General features: G+C 40.0%; 1 protein-coding gene across 1 annotated transcript in view; it reads right to left on the bottom strand.

The window, feature by feature from the left end:
* Positions 1–351: 351 nt before the first annotated feature.
* WDHD1 (WD repeat and HMG-box DNA binding protein 1) overlaps positions 352–26,642 on the bottom strand; it is a 30,287-nt gene continuing 3,996 nt past the window's right edge. The window contains exons 3-25 of the mRNA XM_009996456.1: positions 25,362–25,513; positions 23,040–23,151; positions 22,436–22,486; positions 20,809–20,904; positions 19,678–19,770; positions 18,459–18,565; positions 16,490–16,625; positions 16,113–16,293; positions 15,735–15,925; positions 14,979–15,163; positions 13,584–13,825; positions 12,962–13,099; positions 12,145–12,301; positions 10,222–10,336; positions 8,343–8,474; positions 7,865–8,082; positions 6,126–6,256; positions 4,929–4,985; positions 4,037–4,080; positions 3,736–3,894; positions 2,956–3,089; positions 1,595–1,730; positions 352–552 (exon numbers count right to left, since the gene is read on the bottom strand). Coding sequence (XP_009994758.1) covers positions 352–552; positions 1,595–1,730; positions 2,956–3,089; positions 3,736–3,894; positions 4,037–4,080; positions 4,929–4,985; positions 6,126–6,256; positions 7,865–8,082; positions 8,343–8,474; positions 10,222–10,336; positions 12,145–12,301; positions 12,962–13,099; positions 13,584–13,825; positions 14,979–15,163; positions 15,735–15,925; positions 16,113–16,293; positions 16,490–16,625; positions 18,459–18,565; positions 19,678–19,770; positions 20,809–20,904; positions 22,436–22,486; positions 23,040–23,151; positions 25,362–25,513 — 3,168 coding nt within the window. The remainder of the gene's footprint in view (positions 553–1,594; positions 1,731–2,955; positions 3,090–3,735; positions 3,895–4,036; positions 4,081–4,928; positions 4,986–6,125; positions 6,257–7,864; positions 8,083–8,342; positions 8,475–10,221; positions 10,337–12,144; positions 12,302–12,961; positions 13,100–13,583; positions 13,826–14,978; positions 15,164–15,734; positions 15,926–16,112; positions 16,294–16,489; positions 16,626–18,458; positions 18,566–19,677; positions 19,771–20,808; positions 20,905–22,435; positions 22,487–23,039; positions 23,152–25,361; positions 25,514–26,642) is intronic.

The raw sequence follows: 26,642 nt of genomic DNA, 5'->3' as shown, positions 1-26,642 counted from the left end.
GCCAATCCTCTGCCCCTCTGAAAGTTCTTGTACTAAGTTTATGTTCAGAATGATTAATCTGGCTTTAACACCAAATATCACAAGTATCAAGGCCCTGACACACTGTGAACTGTGCTCCCAGGTGACATACTAGTAACAGTTTTGCTACTAAGCTTTAGATGAGTAACTTCCAAAAGGTTGGGAGAGTGGATTCAACACTTCCCTTGGGAATTGATAATCAAATGCTTCCTAATAAATGATCTGGAGCAAGGCACTCTTCTTGCTAGTGCTCTCTGAGCACAGCAGCAGATACCTCCCTGCACAGCTACCCAATGTTTTCAGCAAACAGACCCTGAGAAGGTACCAGGTTATTTAGCTCTGCTTGAATGCAAAAGCTGACAAGCGGACGTTGGTAGATTGATCTAAAGGTTTTGGTTTTTTGGATAAATTCGAGTCCTCTGAGGTTTGTTCCTGGTTCTTTTTCACCTCACCCTCCTCAGCTGTGGGACGTTTTCTCTTTTTATCTTCTGCTAAATCATTAACTGCTCCTCCTTTTGCTTTCTCAGTCCACACCTTTGAAGAAAGCACATCATTAAACAGGAAAATGTCTCAGGCCACCAAACCCACCACTTAATTTTATACACCTTCTTTCTCTGATTATAAGGAAGCACTAAAGTAATTCCTCTTAAGAACTAATAAGGGTGAAGTGAGGAACAATTCCCTCACTTTCCTTTTTTCCTAACAATATCCTCCTTCAAAACTATCCTTCATTTGAGCCTACATATGAAATTGAAGCTCTCAATTGTCTTTCTGGACAAATAAGAAACACAAAAGGCCTTAGAAGAAATGTAAGCCCCAGTGAATTAAGCCTGGCTATGTCACTTTTAATGATTTCCCTTCTATTTCATTATTTCTTCATCCATTACATTTCTCTTCACTTGGAAAAAGCTGCCTTCTGCTTTTAATCATTATTCAGACACTTTATATTTTCCTAAAGTACATGTTGTGTATCAGGGCCCAATTCACACCTGAAGTCCATGAAGATGGAGAACAGTGGGGTTTTAAGGAAAAAAATCCTAATCAAAAATAACAAAGGATTCAGGGGGGAGGGGGATTCTCAAAAAAGGATGGGACAGGCTGGAGAGGGTCCAGAGAAGGGCCACAAGGATGATCAGAGGACTGGAGGACCTGCCATATGAGGAGAGACTGAGAAAACTGGGTTTCTTCAGCCTGGAGAAGAAAAGGCTTTGGGAAGACCTTATTACCATGTTCCAGTACCTAAGGGGTGGCTACCAGGAAGATGGAGACTCCCTATTTACAAGGAGTCACATGAAAAAGACAAGGGGCAATGGGCAAAAGTTACTCCTGAGGAGATTTCAATTGGACACAAGAGGTAAATTTTTCACCATCAGGACAATCAGACATTGGAATAGTCTCCCAAGGGAAGTGGTGGATTTCCCCACATTGGACAGTTTGAAGTCTCAGCTTGACAGGGTGCTGAGCCATCTCATATATACTGTAGTAGTACCCAGAAAAGTTGGTCCAGATTACCCTTCCAACCTGGCATTCTGGGATTCTATTAAAAAAAACCCAGAATTAGAGAATGTTTTCTCACCTTTCTTTCTTCTGATGACAGCACTCTGAATCGACTCATGCCTTCTTTTATGACTTCTGCTTCATTCAGATCAGGATTATCTGCCAAAATGCTTGCTCTGTTCTCTTCTAGCCACATCTGGAATCCTGTCTTTGGTCTAAAACAAGCACATAAAATTGTCTGTTTAAGAAGGTTAGAGAAAACCCACATCCCCAAAGCAACATTTCTAAACAACACCTAACTGGACTTTTTTGTTCTTGAAAGAAAACACATATAAATATATATAAGTCAGCAATTTCCTTTCAGCTGTTGCAGGGTGTTTAAAGAACATGCTGACAAGGCAAGACCAAGTCAAGCATTCTTATTAGAACTGCGATCTATATGGAAATTAACAGCTCAGTTTTAGAATGACAAAGCAAAATGCTTCTCTTCCTTTCTGACAGGGTCCCATCAACCTAAAAATAGAGCACATATATTAGCACATTCCAGCTACTCCTTTTCACAGTTCTCCTCTCCCCTTGTTTTAGAACATTATCTGTAAAGGTTAATGAAAAGAATGCTAGTCCAAATGAATAATAATTACCTTCATCTTCCTCAGCTAAATGAAGTCTAAATGAAACATAATAATGCAAGTTTTCTGACTGGGATTGTTAGAAAATACATCTGCTCCAGAGGAACAAGACAGATTAGAGCCTTAGATAGGAAGAGATGTGCTCCTTAAGTGATACAAGATTTTTGTTTGTTTTCTGTTTTAAAAACACACTAAAATGAAGCTTTGACAGTTCCATGTAAGCCCCTTTGCTTCTAGGCCTGCTCTGAGATTTCCCAGAGATGTTTAAACTTTAAGTATTTCCTATACTTGGAACTGGCAGAGCAGCATGGTGTCATTTATCATTCTAAGGTACTTACCAGATGCAGAAGTAGCATGAAGGCAAAAATTGCTGCTTAGAGCCCCAGAATTACATTGTGCAGAGTCCATTTATTATTCACTCACACATGGACTTGTCTCAGGTGGCTGGAAAAGTTCTACTTGGAATAACACTGCCACACACTCTGGGAAAGGTATAAACAACAGAGTGCTTTTCTCTGTCCTTTCACTGTGATTGGCATGTGGCAATTTGGGAACCATGGGTTCTGTGCAGGTTTGTTTGATGATATGAAGTGTAAGGAGCAGTTACTGAATTTCTGAAGTGGGTTCACAAAAGTAACAGCTATGTAGCTCATCTAGTTCCAACCTCCTGCCATGGGCAGGGACACTTAACACTTTCACCATGATGTTATGCTACTTCAGCCAGGCCAACATCTTCAGAAACAAAACAGGTTTTGAACTTGCTGTTCTACCAAAATTGGAACATGGCATTGAGATTCCAGTGGCCACTCACCTTCTGTTTTCAGTGTTCTCCTGTGCAGTTACTTGGACTTCATGGGGCTCATGTCCTGCTTCTTCTTGTCTTTCTTCTCCTGTCTTTTCATTGGAGGTCGGGGTACGAACCTGGAAGAAGGAGGCTGCTGAAGCCTACAGGAATGGAGTTTAAAAACAGGAAATAAAAAGGTAAGAACATCTCATTTTCAGACAACATGTACCATGGAGCCTAACAAATAACAGGCCTTTCCTAAAGACATAATAATCATAGAACCACAGACTGGTTTGAGTTGAAAAGGACCTTCAAGATCATCCAGTCCCAACCCCCTGCATGGGCAGGGACACCTCCCACCAGCCCAGGCTGCTCCAAGCCCCATCCAACCTGCCCTTCAACACTGCCAGGGATGGGGCAGCCACAGCTTCCCTGGGCAGCCTGGGCCAGGGTCTCACCACCCTCACAGCACAGAATTTCTTCCTAATGTCTCACCTAAATCTCCCCTCTTCCAGCTTTCACATGCATTAACACAGCATCTAATCCATCCAGTTTCAGCACAGCAGATGTTTAGTTAACACTATTTAAAAATAAAAGCCCAAGATTCAGTGCAGAATGTAGTTTCTAGAACTGAAATTTTATTTGCTGTTTTATGTGCTTCTATAGTTTCTCCAATATGCTTACATGAACTTTGTCATCTAAGATGTTTTACTCAATCAACAGGGTTTCATACTTGATAAAAGCCAGTAAAATTCCATTTAATGCTCTTTGCTCACTGAAACAACATAAAATGACTGGAAACATTACCTGCTTGGACTTGGGTTTGGGAATCAGAGGCTTTATAACTGGAGGGTTTTGCTTGTTTGCAGCTCGACTGCCAGATGAAGAAGTTTTCTTTGAGTATTTGCTCATAGTGTCTAGAACATTTGCTGAGGGGACCACTGGGTCCTTTTTGCTAGATGACACCTAGCAAAACAAATAATTAGACACTTAATTTTCTGTAATTTTCCCTCCAAGATATCTGTCATGGTCACACTGTCAACTTTAGATACACTAATCAGTTGCTATTTTCAGAACACCACAATCAAACCAGCTGCAAAATCCTTACCTTGAAGGGATTCACTCGTCCTTGGCTGCTTGATGCAACTACAACTATTTAACAGGAAAGAGAAAAAAAGAATGTAAAAATGTGTCTATATACACACATAAATACACATAAAAATCTATGAAGCAAACTGCACATCTTAGGTAAGTGGATGAAACATCAGCCTCAGTCCCAAAGAACAAGGCTAACACTCATTTTGTGTATTTCAGCCTCTATTCATTGAGAACTGAAGAGGAGAACTACATCAAAGGCAACTATTCCACACCAAAGAAGTTCCCATCAGGCATGAAAGTGGTTGGATAAAGAGAAATACACTTTAATAACAGCATGAAGGTTGCACTCTACATGCTCAGCTACTATTAGTCATCAGAAACACCACACAGGACCAACAGCTTAAAATACAAATCCACAGGAAGACTCAGTACTTCCTCCACTCCCAAATCCGTTTCCACTCCTATTATTCTTGCTGGAGGGTTGGCAGGAGGGAAGAAGCAAGAAGCAGCAAGAGGTCACATTCTGCCCCTGCCTGCCCAGACTCACAGTTCCATGGCAGGATTACTGACTCTGCCTTATGAATGCAACAAATAGATGTGCCTGTGATTAGCAAAACTAATAAATTGATCACTGTCCTCATTTTTCCCCTGCCCCAACAAATGCCCTCATGACAGAGCCAGGCAGGCAAGTGATTTGGCACAGCTTGGGCAATCAGCACAGTGTTCTGAAACATCATTAGGTAATGGAGACACTAACAGGAATAGGGAACCTCTTAAAAACCTGAGAACAATATGTGCAGGATACCACTTGACAACACTGTTGTGCACTGAATTTCAGAAGGAATGGCAGAAGGGGGATGAAAACAGGAGCAGATTTTGTGAATAAGTGGACATCTACTCACCAGGCTTTGGAGTAGTCACCTCTGCAGAAGTCACACCTTTGGAGAAAGGATTTGGCCCTTTGGAACAAAGACAGGGGTACATATTTAAGTGTAATAAATGTGATGACATAACTTGCTAAAATAAACCCTCTAACAGACAAGGCAGTTACAGTAATGCAACTTACACTTTAAGGCATGATTCTCATTTTTGAAGTGTACATACACTTTTACAAAACCATCCTTGCCTAGATTTACCTTAACAAGTTGTATGCTTATTCCCTAAACTTTTAACCTATTTATTAAAATGTGCCCAGCAAACTACTTGTCTATCAATTCACCTCCTGCAAGATCTGAGCTGAAACCAAAGTAACAGCTTCACAAGGTGACCCAGTCCACTAGAAATAGGATCAGACAACACACAACCTTCCCTGAGGTCCCTCAGCTCCTAAGTACAAGGTCCAAGCAAGCTGTGACAGAGCAGATGAGACACTCAACTTGTTTCTCTGCAGTGCCTGCAGGCACAGGCTGGATTATGCACCTACTCCCTCAGGCAGGCACTGCTCCTCATGTCCCACAGGGAATTCCTGGTAACAGGAAGCCCACAGGAATGAGTTACTCCATGTCACCCCATTATTCCTGTGCATTTTTTCACATGACAACAGTCAAATAAGAGAGGATCAGAAACTACCAGACCTGTTCTACCTGGGTGGCAGAAAACCTAGTCCCTGCTACAGTTGCAGAGTTTCAAAACTTGGTGAAACAAATGGAATTATTTTCTAATTATGTCAATGACTTCTAAACCAAACCTCCCACCCCTCACTTGTGGTGCCCTGTGACAGGTGGTGGTCCTGTCTTCGCTAAATTTTATGTCAAAAGAACAAAAAAAGCCACAGGCAGAAAACCATGTTGTTTGCATGGTCCTATAGACTGCTGAGTTACCCAAACTACAAATTATTCTTCACAATGAGGGTGGTGAAGCACTGGAACAGGTTGCCCAGATGTGTGGTGCAGGCTCCATCCCTGGAAACATTAAAGATCAGGTTTGACCAGGCTCTGAGCAACCTGATCTGGTTGAAAAGTTCCCTGTGCACTGCAGAGAGGGGCTGGACTAGATGGCCTTTAAAGGTCCCTTCCAACCCAAACCGTTCTATGATTCTAAGTCTGTGAAAGACACACATAGATAACTTTCAGCCTAATCAGAGAAGACATTTTTCTTACTCTGTTTAGGCACTTCTGGTGTTTCTTCTGCTTCCTCATAAGCATCAGCTTCCTCAGCATCTTCCATTTCTTGGTCGTGCTGAACACTTCGGACTGGCCGCCGACTCCACTCTGAGGCAGAGCTGCTGTAACTGAACATGAGGAATTAATCAGAAAGGAAGTGGCCACCACATCCAGAAGGAAAACTAGAACAAAAGAAAGCTAACCTACTTAGCTAATTTAGGAAATGAGAACAATAACACTTCATGTTTATTTGCATTGTGCCTCTGATTGAACTGCGGTGATTACTAAAATCAGAATAAAGATTCATTTACCACTTCAGTTCACCCTGAAACACCAAGTGCAGTCACCTGAAGTGGTGCTCATGAAGTTTTAAACTGCTTTTCTGCACACAGCAATAAATACACAGCTGGTAACATGGATGTATATTTTCAGTCTGAAGCTCAGGAAGTGAGTTTTAATATTTAATCAGATTATTTAAATGTACAGTATAGTAGTATGTAAATTTCTTGCATTTCCCTCCTAATCTTTGCAGATGACTAAAAGCTGTGTCTATGTCAACTAAAGTTCCATCTCTTTCTACCAGAATGTCAGTATTAATCTGGCACCAAGAACAATACAGTGTTTGTGACCAATTTAACCCTCAGAGTGGCTGGCAGGCATGGGATTGCAACTTCCACACATGAGCCAGAAGAACAAGGTGGAGCATTTAGAAATTTAGAGCTTTAAAATGTGCAGTTTCACACAGAATAAAGGAAAGGCTACAGGTAAATTCAGGGATTTATCAATTCCTCTTGCTTAATCAAGCTTCAAACTTCATACGTAAAACTGCTATATGAAGACATTGTTTCTGAGAAAAAGTTATGACATATTTTCTGTGTTATCAGGCTGATGGTTTGTAACTATTTTGCTTACAGCTGCACCATCCCGAGGCCAAGCCAGGAACACAGCTCTTCTGTATGGTCTGCATTTGAAAAACACCACACACATCTTTTGCCTCAACATGCTTTACAAAGCAGATACAGGTAGGAGATGAAAGGTAGAGAGGAGACTGGGGGAAATGAATAGCAAACTTGTAGTATTTCCATAGCTTTGAAGAGCAGGGATCAATCAGCAGGGAAAAAGACTAAATAGGATTAATTGAGATGGGATATTGAAACAGGGGAGGGTTGGAGGAAGATTAACACCTCGCTGGAGGTGTTGAAGGCCAGACTGGATGAGGCTTGTGCAGCCTGGTCTAGTGGGAGGTGTCCCTGCTCATAGCAGGGAGGTTGGAACCTGATGATCTTTAAGGTCCCTTCCAACCTTAACCATTCTATGACTATAAGATAGAAGGATTTTAAGTTAAGTGTGGAACAAAGTGAGATAGACTGAGACAAAGAGGAAAAAAAAAGTTGGAATCATATAACCAAATCAGGACAATCCAGGTGGGAAAAAAATAACCAACCAACTCTAAACGTGGGATGAAATCTGCCTCTGAAGCTGCTGGACACAGACACACAGTAAGCAAGCAGTGGAGATAGTTTTGTGTTAGTACCCTGGTACTAATGAGCCCTCACAAGATCTCAGCAAGAACATACCATTTTATATGTACAGTGTGCAAGTAGAGCAACACAAACTGTTACTTCACAACAAAAACATTGCAAACTAAGGTCCAGAGAAGTGCATCAACAAGCTCAAAGTCTTAACAGCCCAGTAAAAACGTTCCCAGGTTTTCTAATCACAGAAATATGTGTTACCCAGCATTCAAGTGCTTTCGGAAATCCTCTTCTTCCTCTTCATCTCCTGGGGCTGTTGCCAACTCACTTGCTTTTTCTACAGCCATTTCACTAAGTCTCTGAGCTAAGTTTAGCCTTCGAGAACGAGAGGCATACTTGATAGCCAAATTCACCACGTTCTGTGTCATGAGGTCAGCGAGCTCCATGCAGCGAAACTCACGCTCCAGTTTGCAAGAAAGCTGAGAGAAAGAAAACAAAAGCCTGGAGAGTCCCACTCCACAGTTACACACAAGGCTCTAGGAGCAGAATATTATAATCTTGGCTTTCTAACTTTTCCCTCCCACCCTTCATAAAAAGCCACATTAACTCTTATCACAGTCTGTGAAGCAGCTGATTGCCAGTCACCAGCCAGACTTCTAATAAGAGGAATCAGACCCACCCTTTGCATCAAATGCCATCCACTCCAAATGAAATTTCAGGGGTTCTTTCTTGTACTTACAGCAAACAGCTTCATCAGAAGTTCCTGCTGCTCTCTCACTGCCTGACTTGTAATGTTTCCATCAAGTTCATAGCCATTTTTTGATAAGTAACCCAGGTGGTGGTGGAACAGGACAGAACGCCAGTACTGCTCCTGAAATAGAGAGGAAAATGCACTCTGCAGGTCAGAGGGGAAAAGACAGCTCACAACTTCATGCCTAACCATTTACAACATATTTTACCCATTTATTCTTAAATGTTCCTTTCATTTCTAGGTTAATCCTATTTCAGTGGGAGAGTTGGACTTGATGATCTCTAGAGGTCCCCTCCAACTCTAGCAATTCTGTGATTTTACAATGAGAGTGAGGGACAGACAATTGTCTTTAAAAGCCAATGCCTACCAAGAGAAAACAGAGCACACCAACATCCATCTGTGTAAAAACTGAGCCAGTCACCCTAGATGTTAAATTCCATTTATATTCCAGGCTCTTAGCAGGATGAGATATACACATTCACCAGTTTGCTACCAGGACAGACAATTCTAGAACAGGTTGATTATCTTCTAACTTCTGTTCCCCAGCAAATCTGAAGTACTCCAGAATAACTCAGTAACTGTAGGAGTAATCACCATCTGAGAGACAGGTAAACAGAAAATAACACCTCTTGCTGTTCAGGGAAACACTGGTATGGCTATTAGACCAGGCTAGTTCTGTTACAAAATAACTATAAATTTAGTCACAACCAGTATGTTTCCATGAGGTGTACTGAAATAATCTGCTGCTTTACTTAAACAGCAATACATATTCCCTCAAGCTAAATTAACAGTTCCTTCTTTCTGTTATATTGGGCTGTGTGTGGAAATCAAATAAAGAAAAAAAAGACTTTAGCCAAATGAAAGGGAATTAATTACAAACAACAACGTGTTTATTATTGAAACTTTTTTTATCTGCATTTCTATCATTTCAAACGGCTTTAAACTGTCTCTAAGGTTGAGGTTAGAATTTTATGTTAATTTCTATTTTGTGCACTAGAGCTGAACCCCACAAGACTGGAATATTTAAACGGATAAAAATCTGAAGAATAAATACAGATACTCTTCTGGAAGTTCTCATGTACATCTTGCTTCAGCCAGCCTCTACCTTCAGAAAGTTAAGTCAAGCCTGCAGGCCTGTGTTTTCAGAGTGTTTGAATTAATTGAAACACTTGGTATTTCTTTCAAAAAAGGACCTTCTAGACATTTTGTTATGCCTATAATATTAAAAACCAGGCACTTTCCAGAGGGTCTTGATTTGGATCCCAAAATGTGGTGCTTCCTAGAACACTGATTACCAGCCACCAATAATTACAAAAAAAAGAGAGGAACAGAAAGACTTCATTGGTGAGAAATTGATTATGTGTAAATAGAAACTTGCATCAGCTCTAACAGCTTTCATAGAATGGTGAAGGTTGGAAGGGACCTTAAAGCTCATCAGGTTCCAACTTCCCTGCCATGAGCAGGAACACCTCCCACCAGACCAGGCTGCACAAGCCTCATCCAACCTGCCCTTGAACATCTCCAGGGAGGGGGCATCAACAACCTCCCTGGGCAACCTGTTCCAGTGCCTCACTGCCCTCATTTAATTCTTCAACCGCAGAATGAAGAACTTCTTCCTGATGCCTGATCTAAATCCAATCTCTTTCAGTTTAAACCCATCACCCCTTGTCCTCTTCACTACATTATTCTAGAAACAGTTGTGAATCAAACCAGAAAAGCTGTACAAACCACAAAACCTCCTCAGCCACAAGTCTAGAGTGTGTGCTACCCCCTCTTCCACAGCAGAGATGATTAATAGGATTCTTTTATAATCCCTACTATGGGGATACCTGAGACTACCAGCTGTGGACACACCACCATTCCATACCTCCATCTGTCCCTTTTCTGTTGTAACTTGACAGTAAGGAAGTTTAAAGGCTAATATTGCTACAGCAGGCCGGGGGAGCGTTGGAGGGAACCGGGCTCCTTTGCAAGGAATACACCTGTGCAAGGGAAACAAAAACCACAGACAAGCCTCATCACCTGTACTCACCAGTTGTTCTACATCTAAATCATGCCTCCTAAGAAGTGGGATATTTTAAGAGGATTTGTTCTTTAAAAACTAGTAATTAAATCAATGACTTCACTACAGCAATACGTAAAATTGCTCTAAAAAGGGTTATTTTTACATCACAACCAATACAAGATGTTAAGCCCAGCAAAGAACATGCTGCTCTTGTTCACACCAGGAACTCCAAACGTAGCAGGTAACAGACACAGATCTCTATCTCACAGAAAAAAAACCCACAACCCAACATGATTTAGCAGCTATTACAACATGTAAATGCAATTTATTAAAAAACAACTGAAGGCCACAGGCACAAAAAAGAGCAGGCACATCCATTTATTTTGATTAGGGGTTTTGGACTTCATGAAGAGGGTGCTGTGTTCAGACACACACAGGGGGGAAGAGGAAAAAAAAGGAAGAGGGAAAGAAAAAAAAAGAATTGAAACAGATAAGCCTATCCTAAAAGCATAGGCTTATTGTTTAATTCTATTTAAGTTAGTGCTTTCTGGTGACAGTCACTGAATCAAAACATTGATTGGGGAAGAGCTGTATTTCCAGCAGCACCAAAGAAGCATTGACAAAAATGTCTGGTTTTATAAGCTACTGTTTCAGACTCTAGGGAAAAAAAAAAAAGAGAACAGGAAGTGTTGGTGTTCTGGCTGTGTTAATTGGGGCATGTGGAGTTTCTGCAATAACCCTCCCCTCTTCTTATCTTTAATATACTGATGGTTTTGAATGAAATGTTCTTTGCAGTTCAGAAAGCAGCACTCTCTTGGAGAAGGAAAAAGCTTGTGGTGACAGACCCACAGCTGACCATCCATCTGATAGGTTCTGCACATTTTCTGGAGGCCAACAGTACTTTATGGTTTGGAGGAAGCAACAGACAGTGAATTGACATTTACCAGTGAGAGCAAATCATTCACTTATTTTAAATAACACAGAGGATTAGAAAGAATGTCACATAAAATTAAATAAAATGCAGTTTCCCACCAATCTCTACAATTGTGCATGACTAGCAAAGTAAAAGAGCTTAAATTTCAGTAAAATATGTGAGCTGGTGGATTCTTCCCTGGCAGGAGAAGGACACAGATGACTGAAAAAAAGAGGGCTACAAACAAAGCTTAGCAAATAAATGTCTCTCTCAAGAAATACGTGTTATTTAGACATCACCACTATCACATTTTTATAAAGTAATGCCCAACCCTCAGCTAAATATTTGAGCCATTTAACATATTAAATTCTTCCTCATGGCCACAGTTAAAATATGACTATAAATCCAGACAGTTCTGATGTATCTACACCTACCAATGTAGATTAGTAACAAGATTAGATTCTGCTCAAAGGGACAAAAAGGGGAAAACACAGCTAAGAAAAAGAAAATTGAAACAAAAAAACAACCCCCCCAAGCCCATCAACAGAAGTAGGTTCCTAAGAGCAACCACAACTTTTTAGTAGGTTTCTCTAGAAAAATGCATGTGATTTCAGATCCAAGTGCACACACTTGTCAGCCAAGGCAAGAAGCCACAATTAGTCAGTTGCACATTCTAAAACTCCAATGAGTTCATTCAGAAACCAATTTAGTAATGCAACATGCACACAGAATTAAGTATGGACTAAATCAATTATTGTGCATATTTCCCAGGCACCTGTTTCAGTCCAAGTTGTTTCCAGCTTCTCCTAGTAAGAAGTGCTCTATAAATTAAAGCCAAGACAATCAAAGCATGATTATCTGAAATATCTGACCTGAGTTGCTGGGGATTTTCATGGATGCCAACTACCCAGTAATGATCAGACTTTCCTTTGCAGTGCTCTCTTGTGTTACACACTGGAATCCAAGTATTCCCAAGCCCTCGGTTCAACATCCGCACCATCCCCTCAGAATCCACGTAACAAGGGGTGCCTGTTGGTTACAAATGAAAGGCAACTAATTACCAGGGGAGAAAGCCTGAGCTCGTGGATACTGCTGGGAAATGGTGGTTTACATATCTCAAATACAAACAACATCCTCTCACCCCAACAAGCACAAACTAGCTGAGAAAAAGCAGCTTTCCTTGGAAAGATGCGCCACCTTCTGACAGCCAACACGACTGCTACTCGAGTGACAAGTGTCAACTTAAAAGTTTCCAAAGAAATCATACTACTTGGGGAGGTTTCCAAGGAAAAGCAAGTATTTTTACAATTATTTTTTCTGGTTATCATACAGAATCCTCCCAGGCTACCACTTTTTTGGGTGTGGCTTTTGCTGAGAGAGTTGAACACGCCTGTTACGGTGTATTCATGCAGTTCATTTCTTGTTGCTGAGCAGGGAAACCCATCAAGAAAACAAGCTCTGCTAACACTGAAGTGTATTCTATTCACAGTGGAAGTATATCGAAGATTTCTGATAAATATACTGAAGGAATTAAAAAAATATATATTTTTTTTTTAGCATTGAGGAGATAGGAAGAAAAAGTCCAGGTGTCCAGACCATCATTACTAAAAGGACACTCATTAAGCCCCCTCCAGAAGTCCCCCAATAGCCTCAAGATTTCTCAGTGTCCCTCATGCAGGTACTTCCTACCTTCTGCAGAGAATCCAACCCAAACCAAATGGGATTTCTTTGTAAGAGAAAGAGGGTCTCCATGCAAAATCTGTTTTTTCTTCTTTCCTAGCTCCATCAGCTGTACTCCAAGGCACTGGTCACCATCAAACCCAGTACCTAGGAGGAAATTGTTTAATGAGTAAGTTAGAAAATAAACTAATTGCTTTGTCTCTTGGCTAAATTTAAGATTTGAATCAGAAATTCATGGTAATGCAGGGTTATCTATGAATGTCACTGTCAGCCAAGCAACTGTCATTTTGGACAGACCAAGCATACGCAACAACAACTCCTCTAATTTCCTGTAGTAATTTATCTTGGCAAATCTGAAACCCCAGCTCAATCTATTAATACCACTGTTACAAAATTCTCCCCTTCCCAACAGGTTATTCTAGGCAGAAGAAAAAAATGCAGAAAAGAGAAAATGTAGAGAAAAGAAAATCCCAAGAGAAGATGTAGGCTTTGCTGTCAGGTGTCAAAGATCTGTGGGATGTGACAGTAAAAGCACCATCGAGAAGAGGAGGAGGAGGACAAGCATCATCAGGAAGGAAGAAAACACTTCTGGTGATTATGTTAATAAAAAATACAGAGGGGAGAAAACTACCTCTGTGGTAAATAACCATCAGCTGCTCTCCATGTCCTGCCATAGACACCACTGGACCTGGGAGACTGAAGATCTCTTTCTGAACTCCTCCAACCGTAAACACACGGACCAGCAAGGCACTGGTGGCACAAGCAGCCCAGCCCTGACCCAGACAGATGGCCTCAATGTCTTCATCCTTTGGCATATCTACTGTCCACTCCTTGTTTGTATCCCACGAGCTAAAATGAATGCAGTGGAGCTTGCTAAAGTAGAGACAAAGAACAATAGTCAAATACCTCAGCATGAAGAAAGAGACAATATCAGGAAATATACTAATATGTTAAGTTTTTATCAGAGACCTGGAGTCTGCAATTGTCATAGAAAGGAACTACAAATTACAAGTGGTCGTTTGCAAAGGAGTTACTCCTATTATTCAAGAACTGAAGAGGCAGTTCAGGTTCCAGCACTGCAGATTAGAGCCTCTACAGCCTGAGCACACAGTTCAGAGAGGTCTGAGGGGAGATTTTTAGATGGAAACACGCAAGTGTCCTGCTTAATTAACATTAATAAGAACTGAAGGTGCTCGGTACCCCTGAATATCAGCCCTCATTAAAAGTCTTTCAGATGACATGATCTTTTAAGGGAAAAAAAAAAATAACAGGAACTTGAGGTTTGCCATTTTAATAATTGAATTGTCTGTGACCAATTCAGAGTCACCATAGCTTTTCATAATTACCCACTTCCATTGAGAAAAAAGACTGAAATTTTCAGTCAGACAACCAGTACCTACAAATAACACTTTTGGTGCTTCTCAACTTGTAACAATGCTCTGTGTGTGAAAACCAGAAGAAAGTTCTTTCTTCAAGAAATTTCCACAGAAAGCAGCAATAAAATGTTGTTGCTGCTGTTCTGAAATGCTAGAGTCTAGCTGGCCCAGCTGCTTAAATCTTTCTATAGTTTTCAGAAACTTGTGCTCTTCACACTTAAAAGTTCTTTGGGTATCTCCAAACACACCTCCTTAGCAACAGTATGAAAAAATTTTAAATGGTCCTAATTATTTATCTTTGTTCAGAGCAGACTGAAGAACTATTGTTCATGTTTACAATTTCCTTGGACTAGCAATGCATGAAGTTACTACTGTGTATATCTATATATATTTGAAACAGGGTTTAAAAAAATTCCTCAGGAAACAAAACACATCTTTCAATATTCTTGAAGTCTTCAAGTGGGTGGGTGTGAAAACCCTCCTTGAAAGTGGTCCCATAAATAAAAAACATGACCAAAAGGCAAAAGTCTCAGAAGGTGAGAGAAGCTGAAATTAGAAGCTGAAATGCTTGGAAAAAAACCCAAACAAACAAAAAACAAAGCTAAGTGTAATTCCACGCTATGGATTTTGCAGAGCAGGCCATGACTTACCTTGCGAGTTCCTCTGTGCTCTCACAGGCAAGTAAAACAGCTTCAATTGAGAGGTCAGCCATGGTATGGTTCAGGGAGTTTGGCAGGTGTGTTGCATGATGGATGGAGGTATCATGGAATTCTATATCTATAGCATTGTCCTGCTCATCATTGTAACAGCGAATTATGCCAACAGAATTCCACACCTATCAAAAAGAATCCCCAAAAAACCCCCAACCAAAACAAGTCAGGACTTGTAGTTGCCAAAACATTTGGATTAGGCAGAAACTAGTTTCACTCTCATTGCTTAGCTATATTTCTCCTTACAAAATCAGATGTGAAGAGCTTGCAGTTAGAAAGAAACAGTGGATAATTCACATTCAAGTCTTCACAGCACAAACCCATCCACAAGTTCTGGCCAACAACAAGTATTTTTTAGAAAGACTTGCTAGAATTCAATAGCACAGGTATGTCCCTGCTCACTGCATTGAGGTTGGACTAGGTGACCTTTAAAGGCCCCTTCCAACCCAAACCATTCTATGATTCTAGGTACAAACTCCAGAGCTTGCTTTTGTCTTAGAGCCAAGTATTTATTTCTACATCAAAAGCAACTGAAACAAAGCCTAACATCACACCATCTTTGCATTCACAATAAGCTCCTTCCACCATTTTGCTTCACACTGAGAATTATGGAATAATGATCAAAAATCTTGGGAAGAACTGGACAATATTAAGAAAGCAACTGGATCTACCTCAGCAGACAGCAGGGAGATTTACCATGAAACGATGCGTGAGATGTGCAGGAGTGGAGCCAGACTGGAATGGCTTTTGCTTGGGGGTTGGCATTGGCCCATCATAGAAAGGCTGTTGGGTAGATGATGGTGGTAAAGCTGGAAAGCCAGTCTGATCATCATCATCATCGTCTTCCTTCTCAAGATTATTAGAATTAGCTTTTATCATTCCAATATCTAGAAGTTTAAAACAAATAAATAAATTACATTTCACACATATTATTATGATAAAATCTGGGTTAAAAAAATTAAATAGCCCAGAGTTCCCTGGAAAAATAAGGCAGAATGTATCTGAGAAGAGGACGCTAAGAGAACATCCCAATAACAGAAAGACAGAGCTCTGGAAAATCAGTTGATTCTGTACCTAGTGAGTTATCATCATCATCAATTATTGCCCGTCTCAAATGGCCTGAAGTTGGCCTAAGATCATCATCATCTTCATTGGCCCTTGGGGAAGACTGTGGCTCAATCATGTCTCCATTTAAATAGTCCTCATCTTCTCCATCAAAGAGATCATTGTAGTCTTTTGTCACTGCACTGGCAACCTAAAACCAGGTTAACAACCATCACAAAACTTCTTCTGGACATGGAATTCAAGAAAGGAACCAACACACAAGAAGGAAATTTCAACACACAATAGAGAAGGTTAAATATAGTTTGGTAACCTAAATAACCCTGTTAATTTAAGAAGTAATAACCTAAATAACCCTGTTCATTTAAGAAGTAATTAGGACTGATCACCTTGTCATTTGATTTCTTTGCATCCCCAATGTTTTCCAACAAGCCCAGATTTCCTTCAGTATCTGTATAAGCAATTTGCCTGGTTTTGGGGTGCCATGCCAGTCCACAAATTGTGTAATTTTTCTCATGCTTCATCCTAAAAAGAACATAAAAATAAAGGATTTTTAGCAGGCTTCTCAGGAAAAAACATCCCCAAGAGTTATTAAAAAAGTGGCAATATTTACTAGTAGTAGAGAGTGATGTTTCAGTGATAATACACACAATAAAATAATAGGTTACCTTTAGCATAAACAGCTACTATAAAAAATACAGGTCTGTCTTTCTATGGAGGAAATAATCTAAGCTTCAAAAATCAAACAGAATCATGTTTTCAAAACAACAGCTTCCTGACACATGTAGAAAAGACAAAATAATTCCCCAGCAGTCATAAATTCCAGAAACATCCAGTTCTAAAAAGAACATTGTTGTTTCTTTTGCACCAGACTGATTAATCCTGTCTTTTCCACCTTTTATTCTCACCAAAAAATCCTCCCATCAATTATGTACATCATGTCTTTAATTCTTAACACAGGTGTTAACAGTAACAATCATGCTTCTTACCCAAAATATTCAGACAGATAAATCATCTCTTCGCTACCTCACTTAATCATACCTTTTTTCTTCTTCTCTTTTTTTTAAATGTTATTACTTTTTTGCCTGAAAAAGAGATGCTTTAACCAAGATAAGGTGCAATTTATCAGTTTGTCCTTTTTTACCTACAGGTGAGGATGGGTGACTGATGTGTCTGTTATTTCTCTCTCCCTTTAGAAAATAAATATTCCTGCCAGTGATCTTGGGGAAAATTTGTTTCCATCAAAACTACCCTTTAATCAACCACTGGATTAAAAAAATAAGAAAACTTATTTGCACACAGAAAACTAGACTATGGAATTAGAACAAAATCCAGTTCAAAATGGCCCTTCCCTATTCTGTTTCTGAGAATGTAGTGTTTCCATATCCTTCCAGCTCTGCAGGAAGGACAACAGTATGGCACACAAATCAGCACATACTTTTGTGCCTATTGGACACAGTGGGGGAAGGCAAAACAATGCCACCTTTCCACCTACCACCAAGAGTCAAGCTCTTGTGGGAGATGCTTTCTTGTAGAGTAGAAATGAAACAGCAGCCCTGGGATTCCTTTCAGCACATGAACTGCAGCACTAGTGCACAGCCTTTTGGTTGCTGGGCTCCTCTCCCCTCCAGGGTTTTAACCCATGGTACCCTACCAAGCAGGTCCCAAAAGAGGTCAAAGTCTGCTCTCCTGAAGCCCAGGGTAGTGAGCTTGTTTCATACTCTGTGTTGCCCTAAGGATCCTGAATTCCACCATTTCATGGTCACTGCAGCCAAGACTGCCCTTAAGCTTCACATTGTCCACCAAGCCTGTCCTTGTTGGAGAGAACAAGGCCCAGCATCGCATCTTTTCTCATTGGTTCCTCTACCACTTGGAGAAGGAAATGGTCACCAAAGCATTCCAGGAACTTCCCGAATTGCTGGTGCCTTGCTGAGTTGTCTCTCCAGCAGATGTCAGGGGGCTGAAACCCCCCAGGAGGGCCAAGCCCTGTGCTCTTGCTCCCTTTGAGTCCTGACTGAGGGGTGGCCCTGCCTGCCAGCATCACCCAGACCTGGCACTGCTCTGTTGACCTGTGGGCTTTGGCTCCTCCTCCGTGGATGGTCTCCCAGCCCCACCACCAGCTGGGAGACCACCTGTGAGGGCAGGTAAATGGTATTTTGCAACCTGAGCCTTCATACACTGTCTCCTGGGGTGCTTGCTTTCACAGGAACATTAGCAGAAAACTTAAGAGAACTGCCCTGTAAACCTTACTGAAGCTTTTCAAGAGGCAGATCTACAGTTGCACAAATATGTTTTACAGAAAAGATAAAATTGTATTTCATATAAAAATTTGGGTATTTATGGAAGAAGACTGAATACCTCTCTATGCACTCCTGGGTTTCCATATTCCAGACCACTATACTCCCATCCACACTTCCAGCTGCCAGGTACTGTCCACAGGGAGACCAGGCCACAACATTCAAGGGCTAAGGAAATAAAAAAGAAATGGAAGAATAAAAACATATTACCAATGCACATACAGCATTTATACTCTGGAGCTTAAAATAAGACAGGTATTCTAAAATTTAAATATAATAATAATGATCTTCAGCAAATCACAACCAGCTTCCTGTACCAGAGCTGCTTTAGGGAATTCCCTGCAAAAAACATTCTTTAAAGATCCTTTTTTTCAAGGATTTTCATCTTGTGTCATTAAATGCTGCCATAAGGTTGAACAAAACCTGATTCTAGACAAGTACACAGAAGCACAGTGTATTCTGCAATCTCAGCACTAAACATAGCTTTATTTATTTTGAACTTAATACAGCACCATAAATTAATATCCAATACTGTGTGTTCTGTATCTTAACACTAAGAAACTGGTTCTCTTTAACCCAAAGGTTTCCAAGTACATAGTAAGGACAAAAGAAAGAAGATGGCACTGTTAGGGTTACTAGGTAGCTAAATTTCAGCTTAAAAACTGATATTTCTGTTCTGTACAGAAATAACACAGCGTTTTCCCTGAAAAGCTATGTATTTAGAGCAATTTGTGGAATCAGATATTTTGAGCTGCAACTGGTGAGTCACCAGTAGACCTTGCAAATCTCATGGGTTACTATAAATGAAAGAGGAGAGCCAGAGCCACATAAAAACATGTTTGACACTCACTCTTGCCTTGTTTTCCAACATAAAGTAACAGGAACAGAAATGAAATAGAAAATGTGAGCAGTCTTTACCAAGAGGAGCGGAAATATATATACATATAGACTTGTTTTTAGGAGGAAATTCTTTGCTGTGAGGGTGGTGAGACCCTGGCCCAGGTTGCCCAGGGAAGCTGTGGCTGCCCCATCCCTGGCAGTGTTGAAGGGCAGGTTGGATGGGGCTTGGAGCAACCTGGGCTGGTGGGAGGTGTCCCTGCCCATGGCAGGGTGGTTGGAACTAGATGATCTTGAAGGTCCTTTTCAACCTAAACCAGTCTGGGATTCTATTTTTTTATCTACATACATACAGATAGAGAAATAGTGTTCAGAAGATAATTTCTGTCACAGTAACACTTAAATTATGGAAGATTCAGCAAGCACCTGATTCATGTACCTACCTGTGTGATGAATGTATCTGACAGATCCAAATGACTCTCCCAGGTTTCTCTTCTGTACAGTTTAACAACTTTATCTACAGGAACTGCCAGCAACTGATGGAAGAAAACAAAAATCAGACAACTTAGAACAAGTCACCTTTCAAACAGGACATTCAAAGACTGCCTCAGTGTTTAGCAGTTCCTTAGCATCCTAGCAATGCCAAGGGAGAAAGTAATGTAAGCTGAAGTAACTTGAATTACCAGGTTCTTTGATGCTTTCCACATGCAACACAGCAAAGCAAACTTTTTATTTTAATCTTAATTTCTTTCTGGCAGAAAACTGAAGATAATGACAGCTGCATAGTTTAGAAGTTCTTATTCACAAAGCAGCTAACACTAACACACACATCTAAATAGTTTAAGTGCTTTGAGCACAAGGTTTATGTTTTTTTCCCCTCTGTCTCCAAACCTCTTCTGTTCAGTTACAATTTCTCAAGAGATCTTATTTGAATAGCTAATTCCTGAAACACCTCATACTATCCTGCACATATTATCCTGTTACTGCTTGTTAATTTCTTTAGGATTTGGATTTTTCAAAGACTTCTACTTATCTTTCAAGTGTGTGTGTGTGTGTGTGTGTGTGTTGAAGGGCAGGTTGGATGGGGCTTGAAGCAACCTGGTCTGGTGGGAGGTGTCCCTGCCCATGCAGGGGGGTTGGATCTAGATGATCTTGAAGGTCCCTTCCAACCCAAACCAGTTTGGGGGATCTATGATAACTTACTAAGGAAATATCTATAGAACAAGATTATCAACAAGGCAAAAATTATTTAAAGTAGAGAAAGAATAAACTCCTTTGATGCTCTTTTCTGAGCAATTTAATTATTTCCCTTGTGTACAATGTTCCTTCCTATTTAGCACAATGTAACTGGTCCATGTTGTTGTGAGCTGACAGCTGCACTGCTTCCAAACACAGCCTGGAGCTTAAACCAGGAACCACTTCCAGGTTTTTATTTTTCCTAAAAGCAGGCTTCCCCAAAAATATTTTCCCTAGTCTCAGGAGCTGCAATTTGCCCTTGCCCAGATTGAATTTCTACTGTTGGGACTCTCAAAGAGAAAAGCAGGATTAAGATGTGATAAATCAATGGCACTTACCTTCCCACTGCCAGGTTGCCAGCCAAGCCTGCATATTGATTTGGCATTTACCACATCATTACATTTCTGCAGCAGTGACCAGCTTGTTGTGCATGTCTGAAAACAAAATATTTAAAAAAAAGTTTTCTAGCTCTGTGGAAGTCTGAATAGTACAAATTCTTAAAGGAAAAGCATGGAGGGGTAAAGGAAAAAATACACACCATTTTTTGGAACTGAAATAATCTCTCTCATCCAAATACAATGGTACACATTGCCTTTCAAAACCTCAAAGCTGAAAAAAAAAAACCTTGCCAATATACACTTGAAACTATTTAAATGACAATAAAGCAGCTTTGAACAGAAATAAGGTCATAGAACAAGTGTTCGTAAGCAATTACAGAACAAATAAGCTCACATATTTTTAGGTTATAGGGAAATCTGGCCAAGTGCATTTGTCAAACCCAAATCACCTGCAGCAAGGTAAGACATCAGCCTGAATCTCAGCACAGCAGGATAAAGAATGAAAGCTGCATTCTCATATTACAGCCCAGATACATACATCATACTGCTAGAATGACACTGGTAAGTGCACCTGCCCCAAAAGGCACCCATTGCCAGTCTGGAACTTAAGATTTCACATTAGAAATAACCTTTTGTTTAAAAAAAAAAAGTAGCAATCCACAAATGTGGAGGCACATTTTCAACTACTTACAGGAATAAATCCATGTGGATTCTTATTCCAGTCAATGGCATTTAGCAAAAAGAATCCCACATACACATGCAGAATTGTCACACTAAAATGTTCACTTCAAACTCTCTTTTCAAGCTCCTTAGAGAGAGTTCCAAGAGACTAAATCTGATTTCATACAGTCCCTGAACTACTTTCAGCCAAATATTGCCAAAGCTGATCCAAAGACTATATTTCAAATTCATTACATTTTTCAAACTGTGCTTTAGATCCTTTTTCTGAGAAATTGTCCAGTTTATAACAAACAAACAAAGTGGAATAGCAAGGCCCTCATCAATAGCCTTAAAATCATTTCAGTCTAAAAGGTTGAAATGCACTGAGCTGGACCTTGAGTCCTTAGAAAACTAACAAAATAAAAAGATATATAAATTTACAAAATAAGAGAATGTGTAGTATCTCAGAGCATTATTCCACCTTCATCAGTCAGTGCACAATCCTGAAAATCATTATTTCCTAGGGAGCTTGGTAAAAATAAAAACAAACCAAAATACACCAGGATGGTAGTTTATTAAAATAAAAGCCCTTCCTTAACCCTGAAAGCAATGGGCTGAGATTCTGAAACAAGGACCCTGTCAATTGCTGCCTTTACTCAAAAGCATTTTTTTTCTGAATGTGCAGAGGACAAAACACAGAGTGTTGGCCAATGAAGAAAGATGAAGAGAAGAAACCAGGGATTCCACAGACAGGAAGAACCACCCACAGCTTCCCAGGTGACACTTCATAATCAGTCTTTGAAATTTCTCCCAAAAGTAGAGAAATGTGTTCTGTAACGTGTAGTTAGATTCTTTCCCCATAAGAAAACCCTGTTCCAGTAAGGTTATTTCAAACCACCTCTTCTCACTGTCTGGGAAATCCTGGATTTCTTATGGAACATTGTACTCTGAAAGGCAGGCCTGTTACCTGATCTGCCATGTTCCACACTCGGACAGAACCATCACAGCTTGCTGATGCCTGCGAGAGAGATTTTTGTAAACAAATCAATCATTAAAGGCAGAGAGAAATTAATGCTACAAAATTTAAAACCCTATAACCAATGCTATGGACATACAACACACAGGCAGTTCTAAAAAGAAAGCCTCCCTGTTTAAACCATTTTAAGATTTAAAACTTCCTAATACTGTCATCTTGGTAATTGTACTTGACTATACGCTACTGTCATTACAAACCCACATACTTCAAGTGAGCTGCTTATTCACAGAGGCTCAAGTTTACTATTAATTTCTTTAGTGAGCCATCTTTTCCCCCTCTAAAATCAGATGACCATTAAGATACCAAAATAACATACACAGTAATTGAGAAGTAAAGCAAAGACTGAGCAATCCTGGGAAGCAACCAGTTGTGTTGTGACACGCTCTATCATCAGTCAAATCAGATGAAATGAAGGACTCTCATGTGCCCCAGACATTGCTGTTTTTTTAAATTTATATAAAAAGTATATGTATTTCTTTTCTTTCCCAAGGAAAAGGACATTCAAAGTAGAAAGTGAACAAGAAAGTGTTTTTACCAGGTAAACATCCCTGGGGTCAAAAGACAGGCTTAAAACAGGAGCATCATGTCCTCGGAACGTTTTCTGCTTGCTGCTGTCAGCCACCTCCACAACTTTGATCATAAAGTCACTGGAGATCACAACAGCACAAACACCAAAGTATTAACACTGATATTAACAATGACAAGCTACATGTTTATGGCAATAAAAACTGGGCACTAACTATATTTTGGGGAAGCTTACGGCTCTCAGCACTCTAAGATCTAAGGGAAAACTAGAATCTTCAGGCTTTCTACATAGACCAGGAGCAAGGCCAGACCATTTTCATTAGAAAATAACTCCTGTCCACTGCAAAGCTCATAAAATGTGGCTGCTCTTGGAAGAGGGTATTACATACACACACAGTCCATAAACCTGTTTAACATAATATTGCACATGACCTAATGAAAACCTCTCAGATACCAGAGGGCTGACTTAACAAGAACTATCTGTTCAATGGGACCAACACTCATTATTATAATTACTTGGTCATGTGTTGTTTTTTTTTAATCATAGATTAAGTAGTTCACTTTGTGATGTTTTAAACAGGGTTTTTAAGACCATTTTGTGTAAGATACACCACCAGATACTTTTTTTTTTTTACAACTTTATTCCCTCCCCCAAAACTACAGACATGACTGCAGTTTGGCTAACTTCCAAGCCAAAGAGCTCCTGTGACAACCCCTCAGTATCCCTCCCTCTCAGACTTCATGGCAACACCCTCAGAGAAAAATTTAATTTTAAGACCTAATTCAATAGGGTTAACCATGACTTCAACTATATTCAGAAACACCACCTCAGTTTTGTCTATCTAATGCCAAACAGTCATAAAAGGAAGTCTGTGAGCTACACTCTGACACAACTAAAATGATGTTGACCTTCTTTAAGCAATTTTAAAGAAAAAAAAAAGACTATTTTAATGTTTTTAAGATATTTTAATGGGAAAAAAAACCACACTAGGCAATAGGGTGTTTTTTCTTTATTTAAGAAGCCACACAACTAGTTCTCAAATAGTTCATCTGAACTTTGGCAGCCAGTTGGATGTTAAACTTCGATAAAACTGAAGTTTGCAGAATTCACATTAAAAAAATGGAGAAATCCGGGCCAACTAAAAGCAATTCTTCTCAGCTGTATTCCTTCATTTCATGGCTGTCACCTTCTCATTCAGCACATTACAGGAGACCTTGTGGAGGGGTTGCCTCACTGTCTTTTGAGCTCTTTTTCCTAACGTGAGAGCCCTGGCCAGGCTGAAGTAGTCCTGGGTTTTTGTAGAAGTTTCAGAAACAGAAGAGTTTGCCATCTGCTAATCTCTCCAATCACAGTTAGCTCCTGGAGCACAGCTGGTCCCTCAGAAACAAGCACTGGCAAAGGGCCCAAACTCCTGATCCCTGTCAGATTTAGAGATGACACTGGTTACTGCCCTCAGCTGCCCAGTCCCCCAGTTTTGGTGGAGCTGGTGTGTCTGCTCTGCAGCTGACAGAGTTCAGAGTCCAGTATGTTCATCTGAATTGCTTTCCAGTCCAACTCACACTTAAAAGGAGCCAGGAAGCAGATGCAAGGCTCTGCCATCTCTGCTATGGAGAACAAATTCCACTAGAGAAGCCAGCAGAGAGCCTGGGTTAGCTACAGCTGCCCAAAGAGTTCACCAAATCTAAGAATCACCTGAGCCTTAAATAAATGAAAAACAGGATATTGCCTGTTTGTTATTCTGCCATCTCTGCTAAAGGACTAGTGTGTATTTGTCCAAAAGCAAACATGCTGCCCTAAGAAATTAACTAAACCAGGCATTTAATTCCCCACAGGCAAGCCTTGCAACTGTCATCTGTTATCATTTGGCAGAATGGCCATGATACTTAGGCCAGAAAATTACTCAAAGCCCTTACACAAATCCAAACCCATCACACTTTTGTGTGTGTTTATCCATCTGCAACACCATGATCCTGAAGAGTCAGGACAGTATCTTCAGCACACAGGAATAAAATCCTTGATGGTGGAACAAGATCCATCTGGGTGGACATTTATGTTTACTCACTACAAGAATGAAAGCTGAAAACACTCAAGCCTCCTAAAGAAAATGAATTATTTCACAACACCAGAATTCAATTTAAAAATAATTTGGTGGATCAAGTATGTCTCAGAACATAGTTTCTTAAAGTCCTCCTCATTCTTCCCCTCCAGCCCCAGAAAGCATTTTGCAACATGTTAAAGCCCTCAGAGGTGTGTGGATTAATGATCTCATTGGTAAAAATCAGCACAGGAGGAAGTTGCTAGATTTTTTTCTCCTGATTGTGCACAGGTTACCTTGATCCAGCAGCAACTTTGGTACCATCACCATTAAAGATGACATGGTTTGCATTCATGGTGAAACGAGTTAGGATGCCATCTGGAGCTCCTTCAGGAAATGTGTGTATCTGAACAGTATTGTTTGACACTGCTGTGATCAGTCTTCCATTCTAAAAACAAAACCCACCATGGAATTGGTTAGCTAAAACACATTTATGCCCATGAAGCAATAATAACATCACTCTGATGTTCCAAATATTTGGGCAGATTAACTTCTGCAGTTCCAAAAGAGGTCAGACAAGAGGAGTAGGAAGAGAAATATTCTTTAAATGTTATTTCTTAAAAAAAACCAACCAACAAACAAACCCACAATCACAGTAACTTTAATACTTGGTCACTTTAACCATACTATGGAGAACTAGAAGAATCATGCTTTTACTTTCAGCCTTGTAGAAACACATGGGTAGATCTAATACTGAAACTCAGCTGCTTCAGTAGACATAAAATTTACAATGTATCAATTTACTGCATCCAAAACTTCCCAACTTGCACCTTTACTAAAATAAACTCTAAGTCACTAATTAATTTCAAAGAAAACTGTTTGATCTCCTGGTGGATGGAAAATTCCCTGTACGTGGGCCAGGAAGCTCTTGGACCAGGAAGAATCTTGCATCCTATTCAGATTCATCTGCTACAGCATCAGGAGAGGGCACCCTTGGACCAAACTTCTCCACTAAATGCCAGCAGAGAAAGATGAGAAGCTCATGAACTATAACTTAGTTCTTTTCAGATAACAGAAGGCAGATGTTTACTAAAAGTGAACCCAGGTCACAAGAAGTGCAAAACATAAAGAAATAATTCTGCTATAATTGGAAAAGTAACAGCACTTCTTCAACAACACTATTCCTCAGCTGTATGTAACAATGCATTTTTGAAATATATCAAGAAATGTTTTATTTCCTTAAGGTTTGGTTTTTTTATTTGGGCTGGGGAGCTGTTGCTTTTAAGTTGCCTAAAGTTACAGTAAAAATCCTAAAGATAAACAAAACAGCAGCCAGTACTAAGCCTACCTAAACCTAACTAAATAAGAGATTATTAGATTTATTACCTAGATGACACTGACATCTCAGGTCAGCTCCTCATTGCACTTTCATTAATGAAGAATAATTTTTAAAATAAGATTTCCTGCAGTTAACCACACAAAGTGTTCTTAATCTCACTGTTTCAAGTTTTTAAAAAAAGTCCCTCAAAACTAAAAGCACTTTACAATAAACTGAAGAGTAGAGGATGTTTTCCTGC

This window comes from Chaetura pelagica, unplaced genomic scaffold, assembly GCF_000747805.2.
Source record: "Chaetura pelagica isolate M959 unplaced genomic scaffold, ChaPel_1.0 scaffold274, whole genome shotgun sequence".
Taxonomy (NCBI): Eukaryota; Metazoa; Chordata; class Aves; order Apodiformes; family Apodidae; genus Chaetura; species Chaetura pelagica.
Note: the sequence above shows the minus strand (reverse complement) of the source record. Positions and strands in the feature narration are given on the sequence as shown.